This window comes from Mixophyes fleayi, chromosome 5, assembly GCF_038048845.1.
Source record: "Mixophyes fleayi isolate aMixFle1 chromosome 5, aMixFle1.hap1, whole genome shotgun sequence".
Classification (NCBI taxonomy): domain Eukaryota; kingdom Metazoa; phylum Chordata; class Amphibia; order Anura; family Limnodynastidae; genus Mixophyes; species Mixophyes fleayi.
The window spans coordinates 180,738,309-180,750,924 of NC_134406.1; the positions used below are offsets into that span (position 1 = coordinate 180,738,309).

Below are 12,616 nucleotides of genomic sequence, written 5' to 3' on the forward strand. Positions count from 1 at the left end.
ATCTTCAAATACCATGCATTTCTCCTGGGAGGTAATTGTTCCAAGCATAAATTGTCAGGATTAAAGAATGCAATATCTATATACTCCAGCTACTGTCGCTAATTTCTAAAGCAATGTCACCCAACATTGTCAACTAAGTCATATCACACAAGTCTGCGTATTGATGTCAAGTGTGCGCAGCCCTCAAGTATTCCTGTACACATCGCACCAGAACATTGTGACGTCACGTATTGTAGCAACGTTCCATGGAAACGACGGAGTCCACAGCAACCGTCCGGCACTATAAAAGAATGTAAGACTCAGCTCACATTCCCCAGCACTATCGCCATGGGATGCAAGAGTTCCAAAGTGCAGATCGTACAGCCCTCAGACGGCAGGAAAAGCGGGTGGGGAGCAAAAGGCAAGACGGGACCCCAGGTCAGGATATATGCATATAAATCAGCAACTTCCACAGACGTCCCAGATCATTGTATGTACATCATGGGGCAGTTTGATATATACAACCTCTTTGCTGGGGAAGTGATCAGCAAGGGACTTGTTCACATATATGGTAATCTAAGTATCGTTAAGTTCACTGTCACCATGATCGCTCATATTTCAGAATCAAGCACATGTAGCGTCATGTTTGTGATGTTTAGCAGTATGAATTAAATTATTGATTGAATTACTCATATCTAGATCTGAAATGATGACGTTACAATAAAACAGAATTACCAGACGCATCCGTTATAAATATGTATGTAACACTGCTGATTCGTGCATAAATTGCATGCTGAATTTTATACATGTAAGGTGGCATTAATTGGTGGACATGTAATACACTTTGCTGACTCTTTATTTTTAATTTGCTCAATATACCAATTTAAGTATTATTGCAAATAGTGTTCATACAACAATAAAACATGTGGTTAGACTCTAGTGCATTAATCATGTCAATTACTACATTAAGTATCTCAGTATATTTCAGTAACCTTTAGCAGGAATTCTGGGGTATCACCTACTGAATTGCATCAGCAGCACAAAAGGAAGGTCCATTTTTGATATGCTCATTTTTATTAAGATGGAGATTTAATCATTTTATGATTGTTTAATCTTAACTTAATGTACATATTTATTTGGCGTTCCAAAGCTTTCACTCCATGAAATATGTTGCCAAAATGCTACTTTTGAGGATAAGATACAGATTTATCTTTTACCTACATTGACTTAAATATTAAAACAAATAGCTACAGAGTACAAAATATCAAATAAGGCATTGGGCATTAGAAATTATATACAGATATATTTTAAAATAAACTATTATAATTACTTAGTTTATTATCTTCTGAAAGCAGAATGTAAAGGGCTAACTTGATTTTTACAGTAATATAGTCAGGCTCAACCTGGTAATTGTATAGGCGATAAAATAGCGCTTCTCTTTTATCTTATGGACATGTGTTGTGGCTGCCAATCACAGTTTTATAGATAGAATGGTTCAGATTCGGGGTAGATATTGTGGGTGGAGGGGAAAACTACTGCTGTGTAAGAGAGGGCTTAGCACTTATCCAAAGCTGCTTACAGTGTTTGTCAATACCCACGGTGCCACTTGCATTGCCTGAGATATGCCACTTGCTATAGTGATGATGTAAAAGTCACAAATGTTTTAATCACATACTTTTGAAACAACATACATGTATACATTCACGATTGTAATATTGAAAAAAAGAATCACCAACAGGTCTTACTATAAGATCCTGCAATCTAAAATAGTACTAAATATGTGCTAAGCAGTCTTCAGTCTTTATCATCCACTCGTCACTGTTTGTTTACGGTCAAAATGATTTGCATAGCATTTATGGTGTGAAACAATAAGCATGTTTAAAACTTCTTATGTTCTCATGCTTTAAGATGTTGCTGCACTGTAAGTACTTACGGTTTCCAGTATGGTCCCGCTTTTTGAGGTAAATTTATCAAGCTGAGGGTTTGAAAAGTGGAGATGTTTCCTATAGCAACCAATCACATTCTAGTTATCATTTATTTCAATCTACAAAATGACAGCTAGAATCCGATTGGTTGCTATAGGCAACATCTCCACTTTTTCAAACCCTCAGCTTGATAAATTTTCCCCTTGGTCCAGGTAATTGTTGCGTATAATAGTTCCAAGGGTTCCTTGCAAAAAAAAAGTCTTTCTGAAATGTATAGTTTTCTTTGAGCGCCGTTAGGGAAAGCTCACTTGTTAGTTTCCGAAACGGTTTCTCCTGTGCTTTATGTCTGCAGCGATCATGTAATCTGTCTGTGTTCACTCGTGCAGATGCGATTTCAGTTTGAGTTTGGTATGTTTTGAAGTGATTAAGGTAGTAAAATTGTCACCCAACACATTTCACTGCTTACGGGCTTCCTCAGGGATTTGGGAATGCTTGTTTCCGGCTTGTATTAAATAGTATCCGGCTCATTCCATATTTAGTGTAGGGGGTTGGACAGACTCTGTTTTGAAGCAAACTGTCTCCACACACACACACAGAAAATTGACACTGGATTCTGTATTATATGATTGAAAAAAATCACAAATTCTAATTACCAAAACTGTACATTTCAATAAGTAAACAGCAATAATTTTCTTCATAGATTTTCAAATAAAGTGTTGGTTAATACGATAGTAGCTTTTGCCATCTGTTGTAGTCATATATACATTCCATTGGATATTACAATGAGACCATAATAGTGCTGCTCAATACATATAAATACAATATAAATATAAAATGTGATACATAATCTCAAATATATCTTGCACACATGTAAAGTCTTCTCAATCAATATGGAAAAACTTGTCTGTTATCTAATTGAAGTTCGTAAGGTATAAGTATTCATAATATATGTGCTCCCATTTGTATTTTTATTAGTTGTAGCATTTGTTTTGCAGTAGTCTTATTGACTTTCTTGTACTCATTGCATTTCTCAGTCAATAGAAGTGGCTCCGGGACAAACACTGTACTCTATTCAAACTGGTAATTGAAATGGATGCTCTGGTGGGGCTTGGCCTGGACGGAGCTCCTATAGCCTATACCAGGCATAGCACAATTTACATTACAGCGTTTTAACATAACAAAACAGTCCATGTTATAGATTATTTTATATTTATTGTATATAATATTTGTGCTAGATAAAATTATATTTTCCAGTCTACAATGTACAGTGTACTCTACTTTATTTGGGCGTTACGGTTTCCCAATTGTTATCGTTGTTGCATCACAGAGCTGGAGTCACAGGTTTGTTTCTGACCAGTGCCCTATCTGTGTGAAGTTTGTCTGTTCTTTTTGTGTTTGCATGGGTTTCCTCTAAGACATACATACTTGTAGATTAATGGGCTTCTGACTAAATTAGTGTGTGTGTGTGTGTGTGTGTGTGTGTGTGTGTTCATATGGTATGTAGATTTAAAATTACATAAAACACCAGCACCAAAACATCCAGAAATATTAGAATATTCGAAAGTAAAGTGCAAATTTGCACCTCTCAGGGATTCAGAAGATTGATTATATTTACCACATAAATAAGTATAGCCATTCTGCTCTCCTTATAGGGGTGAGATAATGCTTTCAAATCAAAAACATAGTGATTCATCAATACATGTTAAAACAGTTGTTTTTAAAAGAATGTTAATTCATGCAAACTACATTCAGAATCCAATTGCATATATCCATTAATATATAATAATTAAAACATACAGTGGGCTCTTAAAGCTAGATTCACTGGAGGGACCAGCCCACGCCCTCCTCTCATCCTCACATTTGCATATTAGAATCACCACAAGTAAGCATGAAATAAAAGACATATTATATAAACATAAATGATCTACCTTATAAACTAAGGCATTAGACCATTTTAATTCATGGTGAAAAGTGCACTTTAAATTGATTGTCTATAAATCATGTATTTAGATAACATGTTTAAGATACTACTAAAAACGTTATGCAGTTGCATGTAACATTGTTTATAAGATACTAAAGAACCATAAATATGGCATTGTTTTGCTAAGATGATTCCACGTAGCTTTTTAAAGTGGTTTTATATCTTGAGCCCCCCCCCCACACACACATTCTTTCACGCAAGAACCAAATCAACTGGGTGTGGACAGAACATTGAAACTTCATAAGAGTCATGGTGTGCACTGAATTCATCACTTGATTTGACAGAAGCCGCAGCCATCCATTCAGATTCCCCATTCAACACATACCACCGGATCTAACAGCCTTGCACCAATCTCTGCTCCTTCTCCTGTGGATCAGAACTTAGCAGTGGCTGCTGTCAAGTAGCCTTAACGCTGTTCTAAACTGGAGGGTAGTTAGTAAAGTGAGGTGTTTTCACAAAGTTCTAAAACAATTAAACTTACCTGCTTAAGAATGCTGTCTGATTGCTGACTTGTATATTATCTGCTTTATTTTGCAGGATGAATTCACATCACCAAAGAACATTGGTTCCAGTGGCAGAGATGGATCAGCATTGTCAAAAGGAACAGTGGATAGTGGAGTGGGTCTTGATGACGGTGTGGACAACCATCTGCCTGGGAGAGTAACAGAAACAGTGTTTTCTCCAAGGGCAACAAATGGTTTGAATAATGGTAAGTGATTATAGTATGCCTTGTTCTAGGTCTATACATTATGGATCACATTTGTCTACCGGTCATGCATTATAATATCCTCTACACTAATGCATGTATATGTATTTATGCATTTCTGTCAAACATATTTCAAATTATTTGTTTTAACATTTTTTTTTCTATCCACTCAAATTATGTTGCCTACCAGCCTACTGTGAGGCTCACTAGTGATTATATCCTGTGCTTTCTACACAATAAAATTATGAGCAACAACAGCACAATGTGTGTTGCTGACATTTTGTTCATTTGATTAAAAAATGCTTGATAAAATATATTGAGTTTTGATGAAATATACCCCTACTCATTGGGGCATTTAAAAGGCAAAGAGAAAATAGCACAGCACACTGGGTCTAATTTAGTAACATTGTGAATGGATTAGCAGATTTGCAACTCTTTAATCACTACCAGTAAGGCTGGGTACACACTACAGAAAATTTCTCCTGATGCGAGATCGTTAACGATTTTACCAATGACTGAAAGTCCCAAGCAGCATGCCGATTCTTGTGTACACACTGTTGATGTTTTACATGATTTACTGTCAGATATGTGCTGTCTTAATCTGTCCTAACCATCGGCTGAAAAGATGGTGACTCTCTATAGAGATCTATGGACACCTCTGGTCGTGAGTGCATGCACAGTGCAGAATTGGAAGGACATTGTTGAACGAGATTTTTAGTCCGGTCGTTTATCGTTGGAGCGTATACACTAATGTGATGTCTGTCAAAAGGTTGTTTATCGTGTGATTGGCCAGATAATCGGGTGAAAAACCTGTAATGTATACCCAACCTAAGCTATACCTTTACCCATTTGTTCTTGTTGTTTTGCACACTCGGGACCTCATTTAGAGTCGGACGCAAAGTCCATTTTAAGCGCCTCCAGCAAAAAAACACTATCACGCATGTGCAGCAAGCACCATTTCCGCCTGCATCTAGGACACAATTAACACTTGCGACAGCTTGCAACTCAGTAGGAGAGAATGGACGGAACGCGGAATTGTGAAGGCATGACCATGTAAGTAAATCCTAGTCGCAGAGAGGCACAGACGCAACACTCGTCAAACAAGAGCTAAAACTGTGCGTTAGGAATTAGGTGGCGCAGTAGTTAGCTAGCTGCAGGAACTCAATAGGGTATTACGAGTGAGATGTAACTGGGGTTGCTTGCCACTCGTAATAACCTACCAAGCTGCGGCACACTCCCACTCCTAGACTTCTTAGATGGACTTTCCGTCCAACTCTAAATGAGGTCCTCATTGTGCTTATTGATTGTTGAAATCAATCTTTGCATGTTTGCAAAGGTACAAATTTCTCATTACAGCATTACCTACCTGCTTATTTGGTCATCCTCCTTAATAATAGTTGTTCACTTTTTGACAGCACTTTCTTAATATAACATGCCCTCCTCCCATGTACATTATACAGGAGGTCCACCACAAGATCGCTCCATTAACTGTCTGGAACCATCTGTAGATTTTCAATATTTTTTGTAAATGACCCCCATAGTCTATTGTTAATTGATTTAATACTTAGGGGTAAAAATGAATGAAATGTTTGGAATAAGGACTTAAATTGCCATAGACAAAAATTTCACAACCTTTAAAATTTCATTATACACCTTAATAAGAGGAGACTAGTCTTGTTGGTTCCTGTCAGTAAATAATTCTTAGAAGAAGCAATACTTTTTTAAATACTTTTTTAAAAAATAGGCTTACAAATGTTTGAACACTGTTGTTATGCACAGTCACAAGTGCACACTAGATTGACAAGCACACAAGACAAGGCATATTGTTTCTTTCATTCAAGAAGAAGCAAAATATGTAATTAGACACAGTTTGAAAACCAGTATCCTAGCAGCAGACGAACCATTAACTTCCTGTCACTGACCTGCAGACAAAAGAGAGTTTTCTAATTGAATAAAGCAGCTCATGTAGTGAAAGGAGATGCTTACCTGCTTGTCTACAGGAGCGCATCAAGTGGATCCTATTATTTCAGAAGAGGTGAGTTTCATTCTTTCATTGTTGCGGTATGTTGCACACAGGAATTCTCACATGTTTGGGATGCTTTATCTACACGTGGAATAACTTTTTTTTTAGCTTACCTAATGGAAATTTATATTTTTCCCCTAGTGTAATCTGGGTGTAATAGCAGAGGGGTATTGTAAGCTTGCGAGCAGGGCCTTCTCACCTCTTTCTCTGTTTTACCCAGTTTGTTTATTAGTTTACTATGTTTGTCCCCAATTGTAAAGCGCTACGGAATATGTTGGCGCTATATGAATAAATGATCATGATGATGATGATAAACTGGTATATAATAGTGATTTTTTTTTTTTAGGGCAGTTAATCAAATTGCTATGTGTATTAACGCGTGATTTCATGGGCATTCCTACCATATATTACCTGACCACCTCTTGCTTTATCTTACACTGACACCGCATCCATTCCCTCCCCCCAATACATCCATCTCCACTCTTCCACCCCCACCAGCTTACAAGGATCATATTTCTCAATACCATAAATAAACAATGACAAAGAGTTTTAGAAAAGTATGTGTACTGTATGTAGATATCGTACTGTGCAATCTCTGAAGAGTTTTACATAACTTTTTGTTTTGTACTTTATATTTCTCGTTGCAGACATATCTCTACTGAATAGAGAAGCAAGAGAAAGACAGGCCTCTTCTGATATCCTGGAGGAGCTTATGACTCAAGGTATAATACAGAGCCAGAGCAAGATTGTGAGGAATGGGGAAGCATATGATGTCATGGTGAGTATAGAAAAAGTGGTGGTACAGTGATTAACATTGCAGTACCACAGTGCTGGGTCATGGGTTTCATTCCAGCCTGGGCCCTATCTGTGTGGAGTTTTATTCTCCCTTTGTTTGTGTGGGTTTCCTCCCACAGTCCAAAAACATACCAGTAGGTTAAACATACAAAGATATATACTAGGGTCTATTTTCCGAGAGATCCGTGGGGGCAGGTGGGCATGAGGGGGCGGGGCACGGTGAATCGTATCTCTAAGCCCCGACCCCTCATTTTAACTTACTGAACTGGCCGGGATCCGGGAGGATGCCCTGCTCTCCCGGAAGTCCGGGAGGACTCCCAGAAATTCAGGAGTCTCCCGAAATGTCAATTATGGACTGATGTGAATGATTACATTTTCTCTATGCAATGCTGCTTGCTGTGATTGGTGCTATATAAATAAGCAATAACAATATATTTCACTTTAGAAAAACTGAAGTGTTTATTTTCTAGAGGGATATAGTAAAGTACATGAAAATGTACCACTTTCTTTGCCATGTTCCAAAGTTTATTAGGTCTTAGCTAATTTCCTTCTGCATGTTAGATTTACTTAAGGATGAATGTATATTTACCATTGGAAGAGCTTGTTAATTACAGTATATTTCTGAGTACATGCATTCAATTGGTCTAGCTGAATGAGTAGCCAGGATCGAGTAATGTACAACATGTTAATGTTATCTGGATGAGCAATTCTTTCCCATACGACAGTAAATATTACTTGCATAAACACATAGGAATCTATGCATCAAGCTAATTTTCCACTTAAAAAATGCGGAAACGTCTTTTTCTGCATCTTTTAAATATATTTGCTATGCATTAACTGATATCTGTGAAATCTCCTCCGTTTAGGCTAATATCATGCTGCATCTCAGTCCCCATAGATTAATATGGGGACTGCGACGTTCTGCAATGCATAAAGCTTTGATAAGCTTTACATTACGCAGACATATGACGCCATCTCAGGATGGTGTTACCCATCATTTCCTATGGGATTCTGCTGAAGCCTCTCTGGCTTCGCAGAATCCGATAGAGTGTTAGTGATGCCTCTCCTGCCGGTGATAGGATTGCAGAAGAGGGGTCACTTCGCCGGGGCTTCCAGAGTAGCCCCAGCATAGTGGATCTTAGCGGTGCATCACTGCAATGTGCAGCAATGCATATTTAGCAGCACCGCATTGTATGATTCATAGACCCCATAGTCCCTTATATCCAGCATTGTAAGTTGATAGGGAATGTTACATTCATCTACAAAGTGAACTGGGTTAATGTTCAATAAAATGGGCTTTATTCCTGTCCCTCTAGATGGAGACACCAGGGAAATCATTAAGAAGACCCCCTGCAAAGCTAGAAAAACTGAAAACCATAAAGAAGAAAGATAAAAGTTTATCTAAAGAGGACATTGAAGCCAAAATGAGGGCTGCAGAAGAAAGAAGAAAGGTAACGATATTCTCCATATAATGTTTACCAGAACACTCAATGTAAACGTTTCTGCAGTTACCTTTAAATCACTAATCCTACTGTCATAAAGAGAAGGTGGCTGCTAACCTCATAGACCCTTAAGTCCAACTGCACTCCGCAAATATCTGTTTAGCTGCACTGCACATTAACGGGAAAATGTGGCCGTGTTTTAAGTTACTTGCACTTGTCGTCCTTTATGCCTTGAAGAGTCAAGTTAAATACATTAGTGTATGTACAGTTAAGTGTAGCACGCGGCCTGGTGATGTGGATGCATCTCCAGATACGGCTTCTAGAGTATCTAATGTGGTTTCCTAGGCCTTGATGTAAAAGTACTTGCTGGTAATAATGACAACACCAGCACATATCGTTTAAAAAAGCATGAATTAATTAAAAAAAATATATATTGTACTGTATCCTGGGCTGGTTACCACTAAAGTAGGAGGACAGTGAGCTTGGGGTCCCTCTGCAAAATCGACAGCTAACACCAGGCTACCATAGGAAACCCTGCAGCGTGGGTAAGGTGAAACCAGCCCCAGGTCAGTCAGCACAGGGAGGAAATCCCTCTGGAAATCGAGCACGCAAAAATATTGCCTTTCATCCCGCAGACCACCAGCCCACAGCTGACAGCTTTGGAGCTTTTCCTGATACTCCTGGAGTGATGGGCTCCAGGGTTATCATAGAATTCTAGAAATAGTATAAAAAATATTGTGGAACTACATGTCCCAGCAAATCCTGTTTGCGTCAGTATGTGGCTGCTTTTATAATGCTTCTGCCTTACAATTTCCACGCACACTTTCCCCAGACAGTGAGCGTTTGAATCCTTCAATAATGTCAGTAAAACGATGGGTCAGTGAATAGGTGCACATAACTTATTCATCTTATTCTTATCTTATTCGTTCCCTGTTCCTATGGAAACAATTTATGCACCATGCAGGAAGAGCAGCCATTAGATACACTCTTTTAATGATTAACGCCACATACTTTTTTTATTAACATTAAACTTTTCGCATTTTAATGGACTTTACCTAGACAACAATAAAAGCTAGCACAAACTGCAAGACAACCATTTTATTAATGACAGAAAGGCTGAGTTATGCAGAATGCATTATTAAGAATTTATATATGTCGTCAGCGACATCACATGGTAAAGTAACAAATACATAAATAGATATGTGGTAGTCAATCCATGTTCCACATTTTATTACAGCTAAATACGTAACTTTGCTGTATCATACAGTAGATGATTATGATCACCATGTTAGAAAATTGTAATTGCTGTCTGTGATACTTCAGTTTTAATACTGTCGCTCAGAGAGTAAGTTAAATGGGATAATGTTGGTTCTTATTGTTCATTGTGAATTGTGTGACTGGCATTAATTGTAATGCTCAAATATTGCAGACAAAGGAAGAGGAACTAAAGAAAAGACTTCGTGACAGGCCAATGACTGCCTTACCAAGCATAGCGGAGTTAAGAAGGAAAACTCTCACTCCAAATGATGGACAAAAAGCTACAGCCAATGCATCAACTGAAACCTTAGATTCTGATGCACCAGAAAATGTAATGAGTGGATCAACACAGAGCCCCAGAGCTGCTGAAGAGTTTGACGAAATAGGTGATGTGGAGTCTGACAACACCTATAATAAGCCTACTGACCAGAACAGTGTCTTTGAATATAATCTCTTTTGATACAAAGCTCACTTTAAAACGTGTGTTCTGAAGCTTAAAGCAGATCTGCAGATCTGAGCCAAGAAACATTCTGAAGTTTAAATTAGCATTGCACAGGATCTAGACCTGCAGTTATTCACCAGTTAAAATAAGCCTCGTGAATTAACTTAGTGGAGATGGCATTCTTACATTACATGATGTTTGTATGAAATTATTACTTTTAGTTTGTTTTTATAGCCTGAAAATTATCTGAGGAAAAGTTTAAGATTGTGTGCTTCTCTACTTTACCTGCATACAGAAAACTGCACTTTTCTTTTATTGGTGGTGGTATAAGCCGATATCCTTGGAAACGGTTCCATCGCTGCAGGAAGTTATGCGATCATGTCATAACAGCAGTGAATATCTATAATATTGAGTGCATTATTAGCATGGAAAAAAGAATATACATCAAAGTCATTCCAGCTACATGAAATATAAATAATTATAGATGTTTATATACTGTAACTGAAAGGCTGAATGGTCTGGTTCTTTTCATTCTCTTGCACTTTATATTGTATTATGCAGCCAATGTACTAAAAGGAGAAATCTAATGAGCTGAGATCACAAACTACAATTTCATAGAACAAAAGCTTACAAGACAATTCATTTGTGTTTTACTGATATGACTTGAAGATAAATATGAATTGCGATATTAGTAACTCTAAAACTACTTATTAAATCTTGTGTCTGTTTCTGTTTCAATTTTGTTCTATTAACAAATATGGATTTGATTATTCTTCAAGCTGCTATAATTAAATTATTTTTCTAAAGAATAGCACAGTGTTGATCGTTTCCTTTTATTTGAATCAAAAATAATATATGGGCAAAGACATAGCTATAGCTATACAAAGACTTAAAATTTAAAATCTGGTGAGCTAATGGTTTTGAACATTTCGAGAATTATTGTATATATTTTTTGCAGCAAAAGTTTAAATTAGTATGTTCTACTTTATGTGCTAATATAACATATAGTATATACATATTGAAATGTTTATACTAGTTAGTTTAGGGATGAGACAAACACTGTTTCAGTTACCGCCTTAGAGATCCGAATTACTAGGGCCACCCCTGTTTACAACACTGAAAAACTAAGAAAATAATGTGTACAATGAATCTCCATGTAAGGAATTACTTTGACATTTGCACCTCCGACCACTAGAGGTCTCTGTATTTGCAAACTTGCCCTTAGATTTGCCCTTATCCAAGATGGCCAGTTTGGAATCAAAGAGAAACCATCTTGGATCCTGTTTCCTTTTTGGGCCTATAAATGGCACTTCCTGGTTCAGACATATGCTTGAGTATTCTGCTTGCTCAGCTCTTGCTACTTGCTACTCTACCTTGCATCTGTGACTACCTGCTTGTGTACCGACCCGGCAAACGTCTGACTACCCACTTGTGTACCGACACGGGAAATGTCTGACTACCCGCTTGTGTACCGACCCGGCAAACGTCTGACTACTTGCTGGATATCTACTCGGCTAATGGGCTTCAGATAATACCACTTAAAACAACTTCAATCTCTGGCGCTAGTAGAAAGCATATAAAGCTAGTGAGTAATTATATAGAATTCGGAGTCAGGTGCAGCAGTTCAAAAAGGAGACAGTGTTAGGTCTCCATATATATAGAACAAAACAAGCAAATGAATTGCGCAGAATAACCGATTATAAATTTTATAGAATTTTAGCCAATATACATAAAAACATAAAACTATGGGAGTGAATATTAACTCATATATATGACATGAAGTTGTAATAAAATAAAATAAGTATCACACGTAAGATATCACAATGTGGCATAAATAGATAACACATATATATATATATATATATATATATATATATATATATATATATATATATATATGTGAATCTTCATATGAGATACATTGAGAGATAATCAGACAACATTAGAGGCATCACATGTGTCCAATTGATCGATCAAATATAGAGATGCAAGTATATATATGTACTTGTTCTCACTTAATCAGAATCATAGACATAAATATTGCTCATTTGTGAGGTAGATATAAG

At 37.2% G+C, this 12,616-nt stretch overlaps 1 protein-coding gene across 2 annotated transcripts; it reads left to right on the top strand.

Annotated features, from left to right (window-relative positions):
• The first annotated feature begins 270 nt into the window (after positions 1–270).
• Positions 271–11,288, top strand: STMND1 (stathmin domain containing 1). Of its 2 annotated transcripts, none has more exons than XM_075211326.1 (5): positions 271–417; positions 4,423–4,594; positions 7,262–7,392; positions 8,726–8,860; positions 10,281–11,288. In XM_075211326.1, the coding sequence occupies exons 1-5, from the start codon at positions 328–330 to the stop codon at positions 10,566–10,568; spliced, it is 816 nt and encodes a 271-aa protein (XP_075067427.1). In that variant the 5' UTR covers positions 271–327; the 3' UTR covers positions 10,569–11,288. The 2 variants fall into 2 exon arrangements, with proteins under 2 accessions (XP_075067427.1, XP_075067428.1); XM_075211327.1 differs by having other exon boundaries at positions 341–469.
• The last annotated feature ends 1,328 nt before the right edge of the window (positions 11,289–12,616 follow it).

Coding starts and splice junctions, on each gene's coding strand:
- STMND1 (XM_075211326.1), top strand. CDS start 328: ATGGGATGCAAGAGTTCCAAAGTGCAGATCGTACAGCCCTCAGACGGC. Junction 4,595..7,261: donor AACAAATGGTTTGAATAATG/GTAAGTGATTAT, acceptor TTCTCGTTGCAG/ACATATCTCTACTGAATAGA. Junction 8,861..10,280: donor CTGCAGAAGAAAGAAGAAAG/GTAACGATATTC, acceptor CAAATATTGCAG/ACAAAGGAAGAGGAACTAAA.